At 37.8% G+C, this 24,014-nt stretch overlaps 2 protein-coding genes across 4 annotated transcripts; one reads left to right on the top strand and one right to left on the bottom strand.

The window, feature by feature from the left end:
- Positions 1 to 629: 629 nt before the first annotated feature.
- LOC131434450 (D-glucuronyl C5-epimerase B) lies at positions 630 to 17,089 on the bottom strand. 2 transcript variants are annotated; one of them, XM_058601168.1, is made up of 4 exons: positions 16,556 to 17,089; positions 9,117 to 9,279; positions 7,612 to 9,027; positions 630 to 7,546 (listed from the first exon to the last, which is right to left on the bottom strand). In XM_058601168.1, exons 1-4 carry the CDS (start codon positions 16,601 to 16,603, stop codon positions 7,395 to 7,397), a joined length of 1,779 nt encoding a protein of 592 aa, XP_058457151.1. In that variant the 5' UTR covers positions 16,604 to 17,089; the 3' UTR covers positions 630 to 7,394. The 2 variants fall into 2 exon arrangements, with proteins under 2 accessions (XP_058457151.1, XP_058457150.1); XM_058601167.1 differs by having other exon boundaries at positions 7,612 to 9,030; positions 16,556 to 17,088.
- LOC131434451 (zinc finger protein OZF-like) lies at positions 9,244 to 20,838 on the top strand. Of its 2 annotated transcripts, none has more exons than XM_058601169.1 (6): positions 9,244 to 9,369; positions 18,889 to 19,227; positions 19,288 to 19,441; positions 19,499 to 19,618; positions 19,680 to 19,974; positions 20,031 to 20,838. In XM_058601169.1, the coding sequence occupies exons 2-6, from the start codon at positions 18,898 to 18,900 to the stop codon at positions 20,719 to 20,721; spliced, it is 1,590 nt and encodes a 529-aa protein (XP_058457152.1). In that variant the 5' UTR covers positions 9,244 to 9,369; positions 18,889 to 18,897; the 3' UTR covers positions 20,722 to 20,838. The 2 variants fall into 2 exon arrangements, with proteins under 2 accessions (XP_058457152.1, XP_058457153.1); XM_058601170.1 differs by lacking the exon at positions 9,244 to 9,369 and adding an exon at positions 17,215 to 17,320.
- The last annotated feature ends 3,176 nt before the right edge of the window (positions 20,839 to 24,014 follow it).

Here is a 24,014-nt window from a genome sequence, read left to right as displayed (position 1 = left end):
TGCGAGTTTCGGGACCCCTTCAATCGTGACGAAGGTTACGACAAGGTGATTGTTTATCCTGCGCGATGTTCAACATCGATCTTGAAGAAGTGGAGCATCGATACAAGTGGCACGATTCGTAACAAATTAGTTCATCTACTTTCTTACGACAACAACATCGACATAATTTCGAGGAATCCATAGACCCTCTAGCTGTGGATGGTGATGAGTTAGAGGAGGTAAACTATTTTGTGTACTAGGGATCCAGTTCCGTATCTACCCTGGAAATCGTGCTTAATCTGGACTACGGAAGATTCTGACATCTGACCGAGTACAAAGATTAGACCGATGGCCTCCTACGACTACGCGAGCTAGACGGATGGAAGCCCGAGTAACGAAGTAAGTTGTCGTCACCAGTTTGCAACATAAAGTATGAGTAGCAACAAAATTTGTGACTTGAACGTGTTATTGGCGTTTCCTGGACGAAAGGTGCTACGAACGATCTACGGGAGATTACTGACAGCTGGCAAGCTTCAGTCCAAAACAGAGCAACTTGGTATGATCATCTTGAAACCGGAAATCTATGCTGATTGATGATTAATACGGGATTTCGGATATGTTGATTGAAAATTATAAATAACGCATGGCAATTCATAAATTTTTCCAATTATCTTTGTATTGACATGCGTTCGGTTTTTGGTAGTGACTTTGAACATTTGAGTTCACTGCAGTTGTGGATTTAATTAAAGTACATGTGTTTTGCCGGTCATATCTCTTATTCACTGCAATATATTCACGGGATTTTACGTAATAAAATGTCGACTTTTGTTTGTGTCGGTGTTATATTCTCGAATGACTGTTTCAAAACTTATATGCATATTGGTTGTTATTACAAAGTATGGTTCTGATCCAATTGACTATATTCTCTAAAATTGTAGTACCTAATTCTCTCGTAGTCCCTTGTTACAGTAGTTGAAAAAATCTAAATAGAGACTAATCGTCTTTTTCTGCATTTTTTTGTGTGTGTTCTGTAAAAGTGGCCATAATTTGAGAAGTTATTCATGTTAAAAATCAACTATATCTACGGATGGAGAACGGTAGATGGTAGAAAACATTTTACGGAACTATTGAATGCTTTTTCTATTGAGGAACTGGTGTAGTCTGTATCATTTTCTAGTTTTCTGTTTGTCAATACGAGATTTTGAAAGTGATTCATAACCTTCAATTGAAAACTTTATTGAAATTGTTCTAATTTATAAGTCATATTATACAATACATTCTGTAGTCATCGATTACATAGGTTTGTGATACTTATGTGATTGTGTAAGAATACAATTTGTTTGCTTTCTGCGTGCATGATTCAATGGAATTGAAATTCAATCGTGAACGTGTGTTATCAGCACATTTCGTCGTTTTGGTACCTTAACGGAACCGCAGTTTGACTCTTGTTCTAATCTAATCACCATCGAACTTAACGACAAGAAACCTACACAATGTTCTACGGGCTATCGTCTTTTTTGTATGTGTATTTTTTTCGTTCGTAGAAAAGGGGGATTTTAGATACTATTTCCTAATCTGTATTCTTTTTCTTGTTTTACACAGTGTTATTTATTATTGTCTTCGTATAACACACTACAACGGAATAGCATCAGTTCTGCCGTGTCGAAATCAACATGCTTCTTAGGAAGGCATGGTCTAAAATCAAGAAGTTTCAATACAGCTTTCTAGAAACAATAAAAAATCCAAATCCACTTACGACAGTCTTGAATATTCTACGTTGTTTAGGTCGCTATCTCAATGTTTTGATGTTACGGACGAGTGATGTTTGCATTGCACAATTTTCCAAAACGTTAATTTTACCTCTCTCGAAAAGCTATTCGTCGGAAATATTATTTCAGTAAGCGAGAGGAATCGACCTGTACTGCCCATAGTGGCGTAGTGTTTTTCCTTTAGAGCCACTTCCTTTTGTGTATGTTGGTTTTGAGGCAGTTATAACCAGTCCGATGTAGGTTTCCATTACCTTCTCAAAATTATGTGTCACAATATGAATGTCATCACTAAAACCAAATAGCTGTACGTACTTTCGGAAGATCGTACCACTGGTGTCAATCCTAGCTCAACCAATCACACCTTCCAAAGCAATATTAAACAAGAGACATGACCATAACCTTATCGTAGCCCTCTCCGGAACTTAGAGAGACTCGAGAGCGCCGCATCACTCTATCCATCAATGCATTAACCCATCGCGTCAGGTAATCCAGAATTCTTGTAAATAAATCTACCATAGCTGGTCTTGATTGTTTGTGTCGTATACTGCTTTGAATTCAATTCATTAGAATTTGAAGATTGAAGTCAAATTCTAATAATACGCGTTTGAATGATCTCTGCAAACTAATAATAGCATAGTTAGCACCATAGTTAGTTCGTGGTAAAGGAAGAAACGCACCGTGGCGTTGAGCACAGGGCGGACGAAGAATAATTTCGCGGAGCAAAGCAGGACAGTCAATCTTATCATTCAAAACATCTGCTATTAATAAAGCAGGTGCAACATCTCGTCGAACTTGTAGTGTATCGAGACCAATTAGTAACCCGCGACTTTCGAAGTTTGGTAGTTGGTGAGAATTGTTCCACGGTAAGCGCCAAAGAGCGAAGCAAATGAATCTGTGTTGTATCGATTCGATTCTATAAGCATCGTTTAGGTAGTGACGATTCCAAACGACAGAACACTACACCAGGGTTGAACGATTTTAAGCAGTATACTGCTGTCTGTAAAATGTTTAGCCATCCTGATTACAAATCCTAAGTTGCGAGAAGCTTAAGAAACAATATAGCTGATGTGTTGCTAGAATGTTAGTTGCGGGGATCCTTCCAGAAAGTATTCGGAAAGAAATGGCAGCCCTGCGAAATTCCGGACGAAGCGATACTCATTGAACTCATTGGAAACGTATTCGCCGATTTTCAATGCTAAACGACGATCCATAAGATATGATTGCAACCATCGAAGGATGTTAGAACCGAATCCAAATCTTTCCAATTTAGCAATTGTTATATCGTGAATAATTATATCAAAAGCAAAGAAAAGATCAGCATAAATAGCGTATGTTCGTAAGCCCTTTGGCATACCATCAGTCACGTAGGACATGAATGACAATAGGTTGGTGGTTTTGGAGAGCTTAGGCATAAAACCATATTGAGTATCGACAATATCTTCTTGCTTATCTCCGATAGAACAGATGCTGGAATTCTATCGTTCTCTATATCTCGTGTTTCGCCATTCAGATGCTTCAGTTAGTTTATCTTGTTATAAAACTTTCTAGAGTAATTCACGCGATACAGCTACTCCATCTCTTCACGTTCACGATCTTCCTGGTTTTTTTTATTGCTTACGTCTGTATCATTTCTAGTTCGCTCTCGTGCTGTACTGCAGTAATCTAACCCTTGTTGCATTCTTCTCATCGACCAACCAGTTCGTCGTCAAACGTTCGTGTTTTATGTTTCGTTTATTACACCCCGACTTTAACCTCTTTGGTTGTTTACCGGTGGGTGTCAAACACGTAATTTTCTAGTTTAAATGTCGCCCTTAATGCGGTCGCTGCAGTGCTCTTTATGACGGATCTTAAACTCTTCCAGCAATCTACATGTGTCGCCTCGCCTCGCCTGTTCTTCCGTTGGAGGTGCTGACTCCAACTGATACGCGTAATTGTCGACAATATGTTCGCTACGTAGATGCCCAGCATTCGTTAGCGACGAATACCTGTGTACCTCGAGATAGTCGATGAGAACGTGATCGATCTCCTGATGGCCTTGTGAATATTTTTGCGGGGAAATATGACACTTCGGGAGGCAGTAAAGTTTACTCATCGTTGGCTGTTGTCATTCAAGGGCCTGTGTAGGCTCTCAAACCCGACCTTGAACTTTGCCTCCCGACTTATCTCAGAAATTATATGTCACCGACGACGAGTTTCACATCTCGTCATGGGCAGCAACCGTAGATTCGTTCCTGCTACGCGTGAAATGTTTCCTTATTTTCTTCGGGTTTCATTTCGTGTGAGCAATGTACAGTTACAATTCAAAAGTTCTAGGATTTTTGAAAAAGCGCGGCTCCTATTGTCGCAATATATTTGAAATTTTTATCCGTCAATTGTGTATCCTCCAGTGTTGTCGTATAAACCTAATTTTATGATATTTGGACGTATAGACGATGAAATATCGCGCTAAATGAGACAGTACATTCGTAGTGTCGTTCGGAAAATAAGCATCGAACAAGAAGCCAAGACTTATTTTAAAGTTGGTCAAACTTTTACCGAAACTCATCAAATGATGAAACAAGTTTATGGCGATGATTGTCTATCCCGTAGCCGTATTCACGAATGGTTCAAACGTTATCAAGAAGGACAGGAGGACTTGGAAGACGACGAACGTCGGGGCGGCCAAAAGATGTTGTGAACGAAAAACGAACGAACGAAACGAAATCTCACAAGCATTGCTTAAATATGTGGAATCGAAATTACCAATATCCACAGCTTCGATTTATCGTATTTTGACAGAAAATTTGGGTCTCAGAATGGTTTGTGCTTGATTTGTTCCACATACTTTGAAACAACACGAAGAAGACCTCAGAATTCAACATTCAAGAGACATCATTAAAGAGGCCAAAAAGAACCCAAACATTTTGTATTCGATTGTGACTTATGACGAAACATGGTGCTTTAAATATGAGTCCGAAACCAAGCGTCAAAGTGCGAAGTGGCAGTCTTAATGTTGGCTCTTTGTTCGACGCTCATTTTCCGACCGACACAAACAAATGTACTGTCACATTAAGCGCGATATCTCAGCTTCTATACGTCCAAATCATATGAAAATTTCATACAACACTGAAGGATACACAATACACGAATAAAAATTTCAGACAGGTGGCGACACTAGGAGCCGCGCTGTTTCAAAAGTCCTGGAAGTTTTTAATTGTACCTTGTATGTTAATGATACTGTAGTTGAAGAAACGGCCTGTTATTTTTCATACACACATCCAGTCTCTGATTTGTAACCAGGCGCTGGTGCATATTGCCCAGCACTATGAAGTATAATAGAACTCCACAATATTCCACCAAATCGATGAGCAAACGTTTGAAAGAATCGAGTATGCCAATGACTCCAGAGTTCTATTGGAAGTTGTGCTTAGCTCTAACCAACTTAGTTCATAATAAAAATCTGTTGAAGCTTCAAAGATCCATATTGTTTAAATGCGATTTACCTCTCGTTGCGTCGGTGCGCCCCTACTAGAAATGCCTGTTTAGTTTATAGTTGCTACCGTTTGCAGAAGACTCACATTGCGGGATCTTCTCTGGCGAACCTTCAGTATTCTAACCTCTTCTGTCTTGTTTGACCTGACTTTACTTACTTTACTTTACTTTAATTACTTGTGGTTTCAATAATCGATGCAACTTGTTTTTCTTAAGTTCCCTGCTTCCAAAGACACCATATTAACAAGATATCCAGCTATCACATTTCCCGAAAAAATCATTGGCAACATCCTTTTTTGCGAACGCGGTGCCCTCAGGTGAGTCCGAATCGAATCTCGTACATATAAGCAGGGGGGAGTAATGTCAAATTCGTCTGCGCCAAAATAGCAACACTGCGCACCCATACAATTGACATGATATGTTGAATGTGTTGCCATGCGATGGCGTTGCTGAAGTGAAGATTGATTTCGCTCCAATCTGACAGGGTTTGCTGCTTCTCAACTATTCGTTTGTTCGACCAATCACCCTTATTCTGAATAACGACGTATAAATTTTTCGATCGAATATGGTTCGATCGAATCCTATCTACCTTTGATTTTGCCAGCCTTATGAGGAAAACAAATGAAATACGATCGTAAAATTGATACGACGTTATTCAGAATAAGGGCGAATATCCGCCACAGTACGATCGAAATACATTCGGACTCTAGGAATCACTTTTAACGTGTGATTTTTTGGTTCGGATCATCAGTGCTTAAAGCAGTTCGAATTAAGCTGTCGTGTCCATCTAGCAGTTCGATTTAAATCAGGTATTCATACTTTTTTTTTCAAATTTGAGCATCTATTCGAATATAACGAAACTAGACAGTTTTTCCTATGAGCTGGCCGTTTATGTTTCGTTAGGTTTTAAGTTACTTGTCCGACGAGTTAAATAAACAAATAAACAATGTGCGACGCAATATGCAAACACTTTACGCAGGAACAGGAATAATGAAACATCAAAACATTGTTCGACTAAGCTGAATGGAGGCTTAAATTAAATAATAAACATGTCGACACAAAATAACATTTTACAGCAGATTACGTGGTGCTACATATAATACTACAAACGCGCCCTCTAAATTCTAGGTGATCTAACTCAGACTGGAACATTTTTTTGTTTGTTTGTTCAAGCTCTCTAGAAATTCTACAAACAGTCAGTAGCCACGTTCAAATTATTGCATCAATATGACAGGCATAAGATATCGAGTAGACTAACAAAGTGTATTGGTTAGCTTAAATTAAATCTATGTCACTATCATAGTATCTATTATACAAGTCGAAAATAAATAAGTCATTGCTCAACAGGTTTTTCTTTTTCTACAGTCAGCTTAAAACATAGTGATATGAGCGTATAATGTACAAACTTCCCGTAGCTTTGCATTGGTCGTTGTGGCGTTTATAACAAAAATAGTTAACAGAAAGAATCAACAGACGACGGCAAGAAAATTAGTCTCATTGTGGTCTTTTGTTTTCTCCAATGCGTATAAGCTGAACATGTAATCATTAATCAGTATTTACGATCGTTGCTGACAGCTAACGTAAACAACCATTTCGTTAAGGGCGATCTCAGCCCACATCCTAACAGTAACCGTTCATTATTTACACAAATTCTTCGCTTATAAAAGTGCATACATATTTAGCATCTAGTAACGATCACAATCACTATCATTTCCAGTATGTTTTTTTTTCTTCTAGTCTAATACTCTATTCCTGTCTGTGGGCTATCTACTCCGCAAGTGTGTTTATCCGATAGCGTATTTTAAGTGTGTGTCGTTTGTGCAAATGTACTCCATGCTACAATGCTACGACGACGCACTCCTTCGGTTACGTCTATACTAATTTCTTGTGTGGTCCTTCTTTGTGATGGTGAAAATTTGTGATTTTATCTACAATCTATCATTGGGACACAACAAGAAAAAAGTGCTGGAAATCTGTCTTCACATTTAAAAGATCTTAATTTCCTATCACAAAAATCAATCGTTTCAAGAAACTAGGGTAGTGCTGTATCAAATGTTGTCTTTTTTTTTTGTTCTTCTATGTATTGGTATTGTTTATTCTTGTTAGTGTGTGTGTAAGGCATTAGAAGGAAGAGGAAGAGCCATCGTTTAGCTGGTTACTCACACGTTGAGCGCGCTAATTGTGCTGGGCCCGTTTCCCGAGCATGTAATTTTTCCATCGCTCGGCAGTTTGTGATATTATGGGATCCGAATCGATGGTGGCCAGCAACAGTAACTGATTGACATGTGTCGCGTGGTAGTCCCACCGGGCCAGATTCGGTGCTATACCTGTAAGAAACCGAAACCATTCATTACACTGACCGTAAGGCCACAGGTTGGCGCACGTGACTTACCCAATGTGAAATGTCTTAAATCGTAGCTAGTGCCTGATCCGGTATCGAACAGTAGCAGCAATTTCTTCAGTGAGACCATTCCCTGTTCCAATAAAGCGGCTGCTTCGTGTGAATGATTTGCTGGTGCCGTTGAGTTCAGATCGTACAATCCCAGCAACGAATAGATGAAGCCATTCAAAACAAACGACGGCGGTGTTGTGGGATACTCTTCGTACCAAGCGTACTTTCCCAAAAATGTCGCCAAAACTCCTCCCTGATAGGACGGTATCCGGAACAACTTGAGACCATCGAGAGCTGCTTTCAGATAGCGTTTGTCTCCCTTGGAGTGAAAATATGCTCGAGCTAGCAACGAAATTGCATGTCCTTGTGACATCGCTGAATACCATCCTCGTGATAGCTCCCCAAATCCGGACCCGAGCTTTCTCCGCACGGGAATAGGCCAACCACCGGTGCTTTGATCTTGATGCCGAATCAACCACTCGGCTGCATCGTAAAAGTGACTGATATGTTCACTAGTCGACAGGGTTAAATTGTCGAAACTTCCATTTCCTAGAAATGAAATCTCTACCACTTTGAGCTCCGTTCGGCGCATCTTCCGTCGTTTTTCGGTATTGATATACTGCGGAAGACCTTTCTGAAGATCGACAAACAAATCCCGCGTCAGTCTCCTCCAGCTCGATGTACTATTCTGACCAAGCCCGTAGTAAATATTATCATCCTGGACGCTAATCATCAAATCCGCCAGAATGTAGATAACATTATACAGCTTCTGTGTTTCACGGTTTTGCAGTGTAACAGTAAAGCTGGAATTCGGTCTAAGCAGCAAATTTACATTCAACACCAAATCCAGCACATGATCCATCGGCAGTGCAATCGCACTGTCGAAGTGCTTTCCCGTCGAGAAATGCACCACCGTCGTATCCTTTCCCTTCAAGTATGCTCTTGTGAGTGAGCTGTTTTTCGGAATTTTCCACTCAGCCATTTCCTTGTCGCCGTCCTCGATAATCTTTCTCCTAGGTTCCGGTTCCGTCAGATTCTTACTGTAATGTGATAAGCCAAACTGTGCGATCTGTGTCGCATAGAAGTATCCTTGGCTTTCCCATTGCGTCGATATCGGAACACCTTCCACGGCGCTGATACACTTCACGCGATCTCTCATTTCTACGTTGTAATTTTCAAAGTACATGAAAATCCCTTTCGGATCGTACATTCCCTTCGGATTATTAACCTTCCCATAGCTGTGCGACCAGTCGAACCGCTTTGTTCCGTCCACCGTATTAAGCGATCCATATACTTCGAAATATTTGCTCAAGAATGAGAACGGTAGGTAAACCTCGTCCCCTTCTCGCCGGCAGCCAATCGTATACTCCTGATTGATGACACAATCAATCTCTTCCGTAAGCTCCAGTTGGCCATCTGCTATACAGAGCAAACCAAACCAAATTTAAAAAAAAAACATACATTTACTGTCAGTTTTGAGTGGTTAAACCCAAAAAAATACCCACCACTTTCGTATCGGTGATTCCATTTCGGCACCAAACCTCGGGCGAATGGCAAATCTCCACCGCAGTTCGACCACAGGGTGAACGTTATCAGGACTACGGTAAAGCACAGGCAGATGAGCAGCAACTTCAGATTGAGACGCATCATTACAAGAAGAAATCTTGTCTGGAATTGGACAGAGAAAAGTGAACCCGGTATTATGCTGCGTTCAATAATTCAAACCGAAACATCCGGAGTTTCCCCGTCGAAGAAGCCGTAAGTTAATGATATTGATTCTTTCTAGTGTTTCGATTAATGCTTGATTGATAACTAAATTTATGTTCGGCTTAGTCGGTTTCAGAGAGTCTCCGTAATTTTCAATTCCAAATAAATTAGATTCGCTATTAACTTGATATCACAAACTATTTCTAATGGAAGAATTGTTCTATACGCCCTTTTGTTAAAAAGTATAATAACTAATTTATATTTTTGTATTAAACAAAATGTACATTCATCGGATGGTGAGTTCTTTTTTCGTTTTATTTATCAATTCCTCCTTAGGCTGTGAACCATTTCGCGGTTAATTTTAACTTTTGGTTGAAATCTGACACTTAAGCGGTTATTTTGTGTCGAGTAGGTAAATTTAACTAAAACTGCGGCCCATTTCATTGCAAGATATTTTCGATGTCGGAAAATAAACATTGATCTGTCAAAAATAACCATGCTCTCGAGCAGGGTTATTATTGACAACATCAAAATAATCGCTCGAGTGTCAGATTACAGCACTTCCGGTGAAACTCTCAACGGGTTAGCACGTTGCATCGTGTTAGTCCGGAGAAAATTCGAGTATTTCGCAAGAAAGAAAGGATTTTCAGCCGTACTTTGACGATTCGACGCAGCCACACAGCGAGATGACGCCAACCAGAAAAGAAGAAGAAGTCAGATTTCAGCCAAAAGTTAAAATTAACCGCGAAATGGTTCACAGCCTTAGTTTTCGCGTCAAAGTACTCCAACGATCTTACGCTTCAGGTTGGCCCAGAAATTCTCGGTGGTTTGCCAACTTGAATGATATTCAGCCGCTCCATTTTCTCCAACGAGAAATGCTGCGATAAATTTTGCCGTTCACGGCTAGATCGGAGCGAAAGAAAACCGGCTTTGACCTCCCTTCTCGCTGATTGGCAGCCACAGAAGCATCTTCTTGGGGAATTTTTTGTGTGAAATGAATTTCACCTCCGAGTACCTTCGTCGGAGAAGCAAAATACGAAGTGCATCCAGGGTGAAAAGAGTCAACGTCGCGATTCGCCGAGAAAATCGAGTTGACCATGTAATTCAACCGCTGCCGTTACACTATTGCCTGCAGCTCCAAAACCAGTGAACGCGACTTCCGCTTCCTGACCAGTATGTTCATATTCGTCTAGTACTTTTTCACTGTTTAGCCGGTTGAACCGACCTCCCGGCCAACATCGCACGCATCCCTCGGCCTCGGTCTTCCTCTTCAGCTTTCTTTGAGGGTTCTCGTCACTCAGGATAGTCGGCTGTCCGGAACCGGACTTTTTTTCGATGCTCTGATTATTGTCTAATAGTGCCAAGATGTTGTAGATGTCGGAACGAGCGTATCCGGCATCCACAAAGTACCGCACAATATCAGTTTTTGATGCTGCTGGTTGTCATTCTTTGAACGCGCATACCTCTGAACGGAGTTGCTTCACTGTTTTTACCATCACGGTTAGAGTTCGACTGATAGAGCTGTCAAATTTTGTCTGCTAACTCATGGGTTACTATGATTGATGCTGCACGGGTAGTTTCGTTTCTACGGGTGAAACTCATGATAGATCGGCAATTTTTAGTCAATTTTTTAAAATGCAAACGTTAGTATCCAACTTATGATAGACTTGAGAACGATTCATGAATGAAATACAGAAAAAACTTCTCCAATCTGAGAAAATAGTTCTGCCAATTGAACTACTCTGGATGTGATGATTAAGAATACTAGTAAAATGAAGAGAAAAAGATAAAAGGGCTGATTTTTTTTAGAATTCTAAAAATCTAAACGATTAACCGACACCTAATAATTTTGTGGGACAGGTACCGAAGATGGTTTACCTAAAAATAGAAGGAAGATCTGGGCAAGAATTATCAAAGTTAACAGAACAAGGACCTAGATTGATTTACTATGCATTATTCTGTACCTAGTGCGAAAATTTAAAATATCGACTTTTTTTACATAAAAATAATATAGTATTCGAGAACGATGGCGGAATATTTTTTATTCATATGTTGACACTCGATTTCAACACATTTTGTCCATCTCTTGGGTATTTAATGGATACTATCTCCCAAGAAATTATTTCATTGAACAATTTTCATACAGCTTAGCTTATTATCACGGTAGATACCTAGACAGATCAACTAATTGAACTAAAAATATCTTAGACAGCCAAGACATCTGAACAGTTTCCCTGAAGTTCGGATTCTTCGAGTGGGCAAGTCTGATTTATTTTTGGTTCTGACTCTGAACCAAGAAGAATTCGGACTTGGCTATTCAAAGAATCCGATTTCAATACAATTCGTATTTTTCCCGCTATATAGTTGGTCACACAGACCCTAAACAACGAATTAAAATAAAATATTTGGTAAAAAGACATGTGTCATAGATCAATAAAATTGCGCATCTAAAGTTGATATTATTGGCAATATCTATATTGATTCAATTCTACTTTACCTTTATGCTAAGCAATTTTTTTATTGATTTTATCTATGACCTTATTTGTGTAATGATACAACAAATTATACTGTTCAAATTAACCGTATTAGTTTTAGTTTTGGTTTGCAGTTTAGTTTGCACGCATTTCATTAAGTGAGATTAAAATATAGGGGCTAAGTAACTTCGACAAAGTTGTGCAGAAAGTTATTTCAAACAAATTTGCAGTAGACTTAGATGTGCATAAAAACCATTTATTGTGAGAGTGCACGATCGCAGACGAATAGTTTAACCACAATATGAAAGCTCTTTTGAAGTAGTTTAATATGTAAGTAGTTCCATCTGCACCTTTCTGCGCCTTTTGATGATAGACAAGTTGGAATTTTGTAAAAAAAACTTGAAAAATTGTTCTATTTCATAAAACTGAAATGACACCAGCACAGTATGTTTGAGAAAGTTGTGTAATTTTTAATTATGAAAAACTTTGTAAAACACGAAAAACTCATATAAATTGAATATATATATATATATATATATATATATATATATATATATATATATATATATATATATATATATATATATATATATATATATGTATATATGTTTTCTTACAAAAACTGGTTTAGGAAACCCTTTTCAGAAAACACATCATATCATGAATTACACTCAAGTTACAGAAATAGTACCTTCTGCAAATTTTGTTTGAAATAACTTTCTGCACAACTTTGTTGAAGTAACTTAGCCCCTATGTTGGCCCTCAGCTAAAATGATATTGTTATCTCACTTTTAGGGCTATTAATCACATAAATAAAATTTTCCAAAAGATGGCGTCTATCATTCTAAGTAACTTTGCAGAAGATACAGTACCTCAAAAACCACGTTTCCAATGAGCTATCAATTAAGAATGTAAAATTGGGTTTATGAACTACTGTGCGTTGCGTGGTGTTTTCTTCTTCCGTACCAGCACGTACCGGTTTTGCATCATTTTGTATGACAGTTTGAAAGTTTTGACACTCATCGCCCTATAATTTCGGAACCGGAAGTCGAATCTAGATTAAATTGCACACTATTTTTTAAGACAATGAGAGCTTTATTTTTTATTATTATTTTTTGTAAAAATCGGTTTAACGGTTGCAGAGAAATCGAAGTGAGTTCCGTTTTTGGAGCTTTTCTTCACTATTACCGGTGCTTTCGGAAGCGGACATTTGTGAAAAAAAACTCAAGAAAATGAAAATTTCTCACTCATCGCACTGTAATACCGGAACCGAAAGTAGGATCTGAATTACTTTCCAGGGACATTTTAAAGAATTTCAAGACTTTTCATTTGCATCTCAGTTTGTAAAAATCGGTTAAGAAATTTCCGATAAAATTGAGTGCGCATTTTCCCATAGATTTGCACATGTTACCTTGTAATTCCGGAACCGGAAGTCGGATAAAGATGAAATTCAATAGCAGGCTACGGGATCATAAGACCTTTCATTCGAATCTGAGTTAGTGAAAATCAGTTCAGTCTTCTCTGAGAAAGTTGAGTGACATTATTTGTCACATAAACACAGACATTTTGTGACGAACTGAGTCGAATGGTATATGACCATCGGCCTCCGTTCAAAAGTTGGTTTTCACAGTGATGGCATAGCCTTTCTATATAAGAAAGGCAAAATTTCACATTCGTTGTTTTCTTTTCATTGATCAAATTCAAAGATCAAATGGCTGTGACTTCTGGTTTTGGAGGTATGATAGTATGAGTGACGTAACCGATAAAACGCGTTTTTTACCGCGCAATTTTCTCAGAGATGGCTGAACCAATTGCGACAAGCTTAGGCTCGTTTGAAAGATACTGTTGGACCATTGATCAAGTTCAAAGATCAAATAGCTGTCATTTCTGGTTCCGGTAAAGAATTAGGCTCGTTTGAAAGATACTATTAGGTTATTTGATAAGCTCACAATACCGAGGATAGAATTTTATTAATGTTTTAATGAGACTGGTTGGATAGCAGAAGGAAGGCATTATCACTCTACTAGGTGGATTTAAAACCGATTTTTTTATTTCTCCGATCTTCCTGTCTCGTTTTTATGTCAAAACGCAAAAGTTATTTTTTGCGTTGGTTACATGAACTATGTACGCAACTTGCACGCTAAATTATTTCTATACGGAATAGGAGCCATGACACATGGATCAATAAGTCCCGAGACTAACAATGGAAACAACATTTTTTTTGCAATTTTTTTTATCTTTCGCTTCAAAATAAGCTTCAGTTTCAGCGATGACCTCCTCATTTGAGCCAAATCGTTTTCCCTGGAGCATTTTTTTAAGATCACCAAAGAGCCAGTAGTCACTGGGGGCTAATTCTGACGAGTATGGGGGGTGGGGAAGCAGATCAAAGCCCAATTCGCTCAATTTCGCCATTGTTTTTATCGACTTGTTTTTGTTCCATCGAAAGCAATTGCGGCTCAATTTTTCATGAAGGATAGTAAATACACTTCCATATGATATCTGTGTCATCTCAGCAATCTCACGGAGCTTCACTTTACGATATTTCATTATAATTTTTGTCACTTCACTCACATTTTCCGGTGTAACGGCTTCCACAGGTCTACCCGAGCGTTCCGCGTCATTTGTGTCGGTACGACCACGGTGTTTTTACCCATTAAAAAACAATGTTTTATCAAAACACGAAACTCGGTTTTTTCCATTTTTTAAACAAACTACAAAACGACTTTACTCTAACCTCGATAACTCAGCTGTTTCTGGTCGGATCGACTCAAAATTTTGACCCGTTTCAAGCATAGGTTAGTACTTTAGAAACTAGAACGTGGTTACTGGTTTACTACGAGCGCCATCTCTGCTTTAGTCTCGGGACTTATTGATCCATGTGTTACGTCAGTCATCGTCGTTTAGCAATTGAAATGAATAATTATATTATTATTTTATATCGTTTATTTATACCCGGTTTTAACCTAGTTGCGGTCGTTCACCGGGTCGAATTAATAATTACATTTTCAAAAAAAGTTCCTCACGTCATCCGGAATTTCGCAAGGAAGCCTTCTCTGACCTTCGTTTTTTGTCAAACGATATCAAACTTTTCTCGTTAATCGTTTGCTGATGATATCAAGATCCACAACTACAACTCCAACATACACAACTCAAAAGACGTAGCCTTCTATGATAGTAAAACCAATCAATTGCTCGATCATTGCGTTTACGAGAAAAAAGAACCATTTTAATACTTTTTGGAACCATTTTTAATACTTTTTGGATGGATCCATGATTAGAAGCTCGATTAGCGTTAAATTTCTTGGTAATAAACCCTAGGATTCCTAATTAAAATGACTAAGCACTTTACGGAGGTGTACTGTTTATAATCACTTTACTGTTCGCTTCAACTCTTGAATATTTTTCGGTAGTTTGGAATCTTAGTTACTACTTGAACTGTGCTCATGGAATCAAGTCGGTACAACGTTATGACAATATTGCATTTTTTTTATAAATTCATAATCACTTCGATTTTCGTGCTTCAAAGTGTAATTTTTTTCAATAAGGTGATGTAATAATATTAGCACTGGGTAGCCATGCAATTTCCCTGTACATCAACTACGACGTCTGCGTAAATAGAAGGTCCACATCGGAATGTAATTACCGGATTTAAATCTGTCATAAAATCAGCAACTCTATTCAATGAAGTAAATAATCATGATCTACATCGAACAGTTACTTCCTTCGGTTGCATATTGATCAACTAGATCAACTACAAAGAGAAGAATGTTGGTATTGGTTTACGGTTATCTTGCTTCAATATTACGTTTTCTATTCGGAAATTTTTGCATATCAGAAGACATTGCCTTCTATTTAACCAGATCTACTCCAAATATATACATGGATGCGAAGATTTTGTATTGTGAAAGTGAACATTCTGTTACAACTGCTGTTACTTAGCCGCGTTTCCGTGTATAGATTTATTGCGTTGCCTATGATAGATAATGCTGACCTGCAAGCGACGTATGCAATCAGTTTCTAATCTTCTGAAAGCATTCATTTACGCATCCATAAAATTATCAATCACAGCAAATCTCTCACCAACCCAACTTAAACGAACCCTGCTATTCCGAGTGCCCCTGCAGCCCTTGTCATCCTTATTTTTATCCAAATTCTGAGCATCACAATGTCATTAATCAGCATCGATGGGCACATCATTAAGTTATATTTTTTTCGCGTTCATCCTCTGTACCCCAGCATTCCGCAATCATGCGTTCTAAAACACATTTGCGAGACGAAGAAAAATCGACCCTGGCAGGACACTGTGAGCATGAATAATATATTAGCATTCTCATATCGAATTTTCAGCCACCGCTGGCTGCTGATGATAAATAATTTTATTCTGCTGTTTTACCTGACCACAGTTGAAGTACCTTTGAAATTTGTTGACAAGAGCAAAGGGGCGTTTTCGGTGTACTACACATATCAAACAAGAACGATTTGCATCTTCAAATCAGATACTAGATACAGAAAACAGAAATTATACCGAAACTCTCACAAGTTCATCTCCAGTAAAATCGGAAATCGGAACTGGCATTTTTTTCTGCCATTTGCTATTAATAGATCCGAACTCTGGAGACGGCTCCGGAAAAAGCCGCATTTCAAAACACTCCCTCGCATGATTGATCACCGCGGTTTGCATGCGGAATAAAAATAAAAATATTATTTTCCCTGCTTCCCTGCTCAACCTTGCACCGGCTACGGATGTGAGGGCAGATACTTACTTTATGATGAGCTGGAGCGCTGAAACCGTTTCGCAGTGTGATGGTCATCGGTAATTGCTGTTTCAAGGCAATACGATTACACGATTTCTATCAAACGTCCAGTCCCTTCGGTTGATACAATCCTTTCCTGAGCCGTACTTGCCATTCCTAACACAATTATGATTAAGAATCGATCGCTACCTCTCTACCTCTACACCGCCAAGGAAAGGTTACTTGCTAAGATAAAACATGTAGACACTGCTCATTGGAAAATGTTTAATCCCGTAAAAAACTGCTCTTTCGTGTGACATTCCTTAACTAACGGAAATACGGACACAACACGGCACACCTATCCATTTCAATATTTTTTTTCCACGGGAACACTTCACTTCCTACTTCCTTAGTGGTAGACGGTACGTTTCAGATTTCTGCACGCAAACCGCTGACGTTTCCCTTAGCTACCGATCGATTTTTCCGATTTTCTCACGGAACAAGCACCAAAATGATGTGTTGCTATCCTTTCTGTTTTGCGACGAGAAAAATATATCTCATCCAGCTCCAGCGAAAGAACTAAACAAAACAAAGTAACTCGTCGGAATGAAACACACTGGCGTGGCGAAATGCTGCGGGCGAAAGTATCGACTGTACTCAACGATGACAGATGTCAGAAAAGGTTTGTTGACGTTTCGTAAATGATACGAGGTTTCTCCAGGAGCTCTGTTGTTAATTTACATAGTGAATGTTTCACCAAAACTTTTATAAATAATAGTAATTTCAACTCAACCAGTAAGTAAAACCTTTTTCTTATATAGTATCAAAATATTAGTTAAACTTTTAAAATAGTTTAGCTATAAGTTATCCGTAATTGCTCCGTAATAACGCATAATAAGAGCACGTCTTAAACAATCATCTTTACACGTTGCAATTAGTCTCTTTTATTTAATGAACCTCAGAAAACAAACCGTATCAAATGTTTTAAAACTCTATTTAGACGATATGGGTCGTAAATGGTCTCATCCAATTTGTCAACAGACAAACAAGAAATCTATGTTTACATACAGTACTGCTGAGCTGTCAAAATGTGTTCATTTCGACGTGAACATTTCATAAGGGCACATAAACCATTGAGAGATTCTCTTTGTTTACTTTCTCTTCTGTTAATAACACCTAAATTTTTACGTTCACTTATCAAATTTCCATATAGAATGAAAGAAAATATCTCCAGCTTTGTAATAGTTTCATGCATGTTACGAACAATTGCGTAAGGGCATATTCAGGAGTGTTCTAGTTCTAGATGCATAATTTATGTTAGTTTTAAAATTTAAATCTAGAAATTATAACAAAATAAACTGGCAGCCCCAGCAGCGTTTTATCTGTGTTTCAAATATAGAAAAAATAGAACGGCAATGTATACCAGTTTTAAATTTGACAGTAGAACTGGTCGAAAAAAAAACAAACGGATTGCTGGGGATACGTTTGTTTCAGTTTCATTTACATTATAGACCACCCATATGAATCTTGCAGCTGCTGAATTTGCTCTAATAACGCAGATATAATCGAAAGAGAAAGTAAACAAAGAGAATCTGTCAATTGTTTTAAGGCCCTTTTGAAATGTTCACGTCGATTTGATTGAGGTTAGCAGTGACGGTAAAAAAAACCTTATAATCTATTTTTACTGCATTTCCCCTCTGTCAGCATTCATCTGCTGCTCGCAGGGATGCCAGGGATATTATATTAGTGTACGTATATAATTTTAAAATGAATCGTAACAAATTTTTTGATTGCGTTCTTCTAAATTCATTTCACTGATAAGGTTTTAAGGTCACAATTGATTTTTTGAATACGGTTTTGATACGGATATGGTATGTCTTTATATTTTTTCTACTTAGAGATGTAGCGCAGTTTTATATCCATAACTTCATTCGAGAATATCGTTATTTTTTACTCTATTCCATAATATTTACGTTATATTTAGTTTTACTACACATTCTCTTTATATCCAGGCTTAAAGCAAATTCAGCAGCTGGAAGTGTTATATGGAATATTAGAACTCAAACTGAAACAAACGTAGCCCCAGCCAGCCGATTTATATTTTATTAGAACAGTTACGCTGTCAAATTTATAACTGGTATACGCTATATTGTGTCGTTCTATTTTTTTAAACATTTAGAAATAAACGAGTTGAACGCGGCTGAGGTTGCCAATTTTTTTTAATTATAATTTCCAGATTTAAATTTTCAAAACTGACATAAATTAAGCATCTAAAACACTTTTGAACGTGCCGTTATATGAGCATGTTTTTTAGTCGATTTATTGAGTTTAACTATTAACCTTGTAACTCGTTTTTTTTTCAGTCAAAAAACATGAACGTAGCTAACAGCGTGGGCACTTCTTTGATAGAGAACGAAGCGGATATAACTGCCGCTACGAATTCAAAAGAACCTAGCGAATCTGATGATAACCTAGGTGCCGCCCTTTTGGACTCATTACGAAATATGCCAGATCCGATGTTTAACAGTGCACCGCGGGGCAGGAAAAATCCGGTTGTAACCTTGGATTCCATAAAAAAAGAACTAAGCTACGAATGCAAACTTTGCGGAAAACGGTATCGCAAAAGTGCCGATTTTTTTCAACATAAACTGACTCACGGAGATCCTTTACATTGTGATTTGTGTTCTGAAAAGTTTTTTAAGGTTTATTAGTTGATTCAACTCTGCCCCACAACAGATTTTTTTTACATTTTCGTTTTTCAGCCATGGGACCTCACGAAGCATCAAATGGAGAAGCACAGCGAGAACAAATTGCATGAATGCGTAAAATGTGGTAAAACATTCATAGAACATTGGCGACTGTTGCGTCATTCACGGACACACTCTAATGAAAAAAAGTTCAAGTGCGAAATTTGTGGTTCGTTCGCGTATTAGAAAACAACGATTACATAAATTGATTTCGTACTATTTTCAGAAAAACCTTTTGCCGAAAGTGGAAATCTAGCTAAACATAAAAAACAAGTTCATTCAAAAGATCGCCCATTCAAATGTGAGGTTTGTGAAAAAACATACCCTCAGAAAAAGGACCTTCAAAGTATTACCAGTTTTTTTAATGCTTACTTTTTCTATATATTGTTTATACCCAATTATTTTAGGTCATATGGTTGTTCACATTGTCAAACGATTCTCTTGTACAGTTTGCAAACAAGAGTTCTCACTAATGGAAGAAAAACGCGCTCACGTTAGAATAGTGCATCCTACTGAGTCTGTCAAGAAGTCCTTCGTCTGTGCGCTTTGCAATGCTTCTTTTGACTGTAGAGCAAGATTGAAAGATCATTGGTTGACGCATGGTGAACGACGATTCGACTGCAAAGTTTGTCCTAAAAAGTTTCACACGCATGCACGCCTTCGCAAACATGTGCGTTCTCATAGAGTTGAAGACCACTCTAGGTGAGTTTTGGTTTCTATAGCCTGACAAAACCCACGTTCATTACTTGCTGTTTTAGATGTGAAATTTGCAATAAATCATTTTCCCAAGACTCCAACATGAAGCGACATATCGAGTTCATGCATTTGCGCGACGGTCGTTACTTTTGCTTGTACTGTCCAATGACGTTCTCGGTCCCAGCAGAATTGAGAGCTCACCGCGAAACACACCAGAACGAAAAAGCCTATAAATGTTCTTTTTGTGAAAAGGCGTTCTCACATCATCAAAGCTTAGCCAATCACACCAAGTGCCATCGCAATCCAAAGCGACATTTGAAAGAATTCATAAAACCAATACCGAGGAAACGAAGTAAAAAATCTAACGAAAATATAACTGAAAAAGTCTTATCAAACAATATGGACAACACGACTTCGAACGTAAACGAAAAGGTTTCAAGTAAAATAGATTCTACCAATTCGTCGCAACGTAAGAAACGAGGCCGCCCCAAAAAGCTAACACGGGTAACTGTAGAGGATGAAATGCAAGAGACAATTTCGAGCAATGATGATTTATTAATACCTCTACAACCTAAAAAACGAGGGCGTCCCAGAAAAGTAAAAATGGCATGTGATAGGCCAACCATAAGTTTCGAGCCTGCTGACGCTGAAATAATCAATGGTGCCGAGATAGAGGGAATAGTGAAAACGGAGCAGTCGGATTTGATAGAAATTGGACCAACCGTTCTACAGGAAACTCACTACATGCCTTAAGGTTGTTTTTGTTAATTTTATTTTCAATTCATTATTACGGTGATATGTACGCAACGAATCTGAAAAGTGAGCTCTGGAATATTTTATTAGATTAAGCCGCCAATGCCATTACATTAATAGAACTAGATCTAGTTTATGAAGAATAAACGATCGAAGAAAAATTAAATGTTTTTGAAATGTGCCTGATAATATTAATTTCTTAAGTTCACATACCTTTATCGCGGCAAGATCAAACGAAATGTCGATTTTCCTAGTATGTTGTGGTTCCACATGCTATTCGTTCACCCCTATTCTGTAATTCGATCGAGTGATGCTTTTGTATGGAAAACTCGAACTCGATCGAGCTACAGAATGCCAAATTTCGTATTCGGTCGAAACAATCCGATTCGAACGAAATACAGAATCGGGGTGTACTTCTCCGTAATCGATTGTTCAGTAAAACAACATTTGGTCATTGGCTCAGTCAACATCAGAGTGGTTTATATCCTATTGAGCGTGTTGGGGTATTCTTAGAGTTGAAGGCCAGGAGCCTGAAAAATGCATGATTAACTACATTTGCCAGATCTTTATTTACGTGAATTTTTTTTTTTTGTATCGTTATCAATCCAAAAAAATTGGTTTTGCGTCTGATATTAGAATGTTATCTATTAGTCATTGTTAGTGTGAGTGATGTGATAAAAGTTTTCGGATTGATGCATAAATCGTCAATTAATCCGAGATTTTCGATGTGAAGCCATTATTTTCAAAACAGACAAGTATTTGGAATTGGAACTAATTTTGTGATGCTTCCTCAATAAAAAAAACTCGTACTTTAAGCGTAAGCTCTTTAATGATTAAACTACTCGTTTCATTATTAAAAAATGATTAAACTACTCGTTTCATTATTAAAAAAATTATTTGCTTAGAATTAAAAAAACCCTTCTTAATCCACCTAGTGGTGTGATAATGCCTTTCTCTTCTTTCATAACAGTCTCATGAAAATATATTTCATACTTTTATTAAATAACTTTGGATACTATTTTTGACACCAATTGATTCAGATTGTTCGAGTAGTTCACAAAAGCATGCTTCAGTGTTTATGTCACACGGTCAGCATAATTTTTCCAAACTTGTACTTGACATTTGCGTTGTGTATGAGAAGAGTGATGCTAATCTAATAAAAAAGACTTAGAATTGCATGAAACGTCGAGATTTAGTGTCATCTCTAAAAAAAAATTTTTTGAAAAAATCGACTTTTTGGGACTTAGAAAAAATATGAAAATTTTTCTAAGTCCCAGAAAGTTGATATTTTCAAAAAAAATTTTTTTTTAGATGACACTAAATTTCGATGTTTTGTGCAGTTTTAAGAGTTTTGGCATCAAAAAAATTTTTCGATTTTAGAAATTTCATGTACTCCCCCCTATGGTGCTTTTTCAAGATCGAAAATTGTCAAACCTTTACCACCGGGCAGCACCCCTTAAGCATGTCCGATTTAGGTCAAATTTTGCATGAAGGCTTTTTTCGAGGTGCTTAAACTTTTGAGCACTAGAACTTTACGAAAATAGAGTTGATCCCAAAATTTTGGCACCCTTATATATATAAGAGCGGCAAAAATCAACGTGTTTTGTCGGTTACGTCACTTATACCACCATATATCTAGAACCCAAAGTCACAACCATTTAATCTTCGAACCTGATCAACGGCCCGACAGTAGCTTTCAAACGAGCCCAAGTTTGTTAAAATCGGATCAGCCATCTCTGAGAAAATTGAGCGCGTTCAAATACAACGCTTTTTGTCGGTTACGTCACTTATACAATCATATCTTCGGAACCAAAACTCACAGCCATTTGATCTTCGAACTTGATCAATGGTCCGACAGTAGCTTTCAAACGAGCCCGAGTTTGTTAAAATCGGTTCAGCCATCTCTGAGAAATTTGAACGCGTTCAAATACAACGCTTTTTGTCGGTTACGTCACTTATACAATCATATCTCCGGAACCAAAAGTCACAGCCATTTGATCTTTGAACTTGATCAATGGCCCGACAGTAGCTTTCAAACGAGCCCAAGTTTGTTGAAATCGGTTCTGCCATCTCTGAGAAAATTGAGCGCGTTCAAATACAACGCTTTTTGTCGGTTACGTCACTTATACAATCATATCTTCGGAACCAAAACTCACAGCCATTTGATCTTCGAACTTGATCAATGGTCCGCCAGTAGCTTTCAAACGAGCCCGAGTTTGTTAAAATCGGTTCAGCCATCTCTGAGAAATTTGAGCGCGTTCAAATATCTTCGAAAAGTGCACATTCATACACACACACATACACACACACATACACACACACACAGACATTTTCCGATCTCGTCGAGCTGAGTCGAATGGTATATAACACTATGGGTCTCCGAGGCTCCGTTCGAAAGTCGGTTTTTCCAGCAATTCTAATACCTTTCTATAGAGAGAGGCAAAAAATATTTTGCGTGTGCTTATAAATGGAATTGGTTTCAACTAAAAATCCAAACCGAATATAATATGTTTCGTGATATGAAGAACAAATTTGTTCAATGTTTCGTGATTATTCGTGTAAAGGAATCCGCCAGAGAATCCTAACGCACACGGGATAAAGATTATCGTAACGCTATCTACTGCATGAAATTGATTGGATTCTGGTATGATATATTTCCTTCAATATTCAATGCTTTATTGAGCCTCTCGTTGTAGCCGGAATTTGATTTTCTGCGGGAAATACAAATTGTGTTCCCTATGCTTTACAGTATTTTCTTCATCTGATATATTGTTTTATTTTTACCTTTCCGAGCCTATCAGTTCCAACGTCAGCTTAAGGTCGAAATCAATCAATATATGATAACGAGTTTTAATTGGAATGTTTATGTTATACTTGAAATTTCATTTTAATTAATTGTCTAAAATCTCGGGAATAACTAGCATGCATGCACACCGATCAGTTCGGTAATTTCTTTTCAAAAGCGACGAAATTGCGGTTTTGTCGAGATTCGGGGAAAACATCTAAACAATGTTGCACATATTCTTCGTGTAACTAATTCATTCATCCATTTTCGGCGCGAAAATCCGTATATTACTAACGTCCATGTCGAACAAAGTTCAACTATTCACTGCACGAAAGAGAGAAGGATGAAAATGAATATTATTTGTATTTGTATAGTATTTGTTTACAGTTTAAAAGTTCATCAAAGGTTCATCGTTTGAATTTAAAAATTGCAAGTCACCTCACACTAAACAGATTTATACAAATATCGCTCCTTGATGCTAGAAACGCATACAGGGCAATCTTTTTAA

This window comes from Malaya genurostris, chromosome 3 (genome assembly GCF_030247185.1).
Source record: "Malaya genurostris strain Urasoe2022 chromosome 3, Malgen_1.1, whole genome shotgun sequence".
Classification (NCBI taxonomy): Eukaryota; Metazoa; Arthropoda; class Insecta; order Diptera; family Culicidae; genus Malaya; species Malaya genurostris.
The sequence above is the reverse complement of the archived record's forward strand: the minus strand, read 5'-3'. Positions and strand labels throughout refer to the sequence as shown.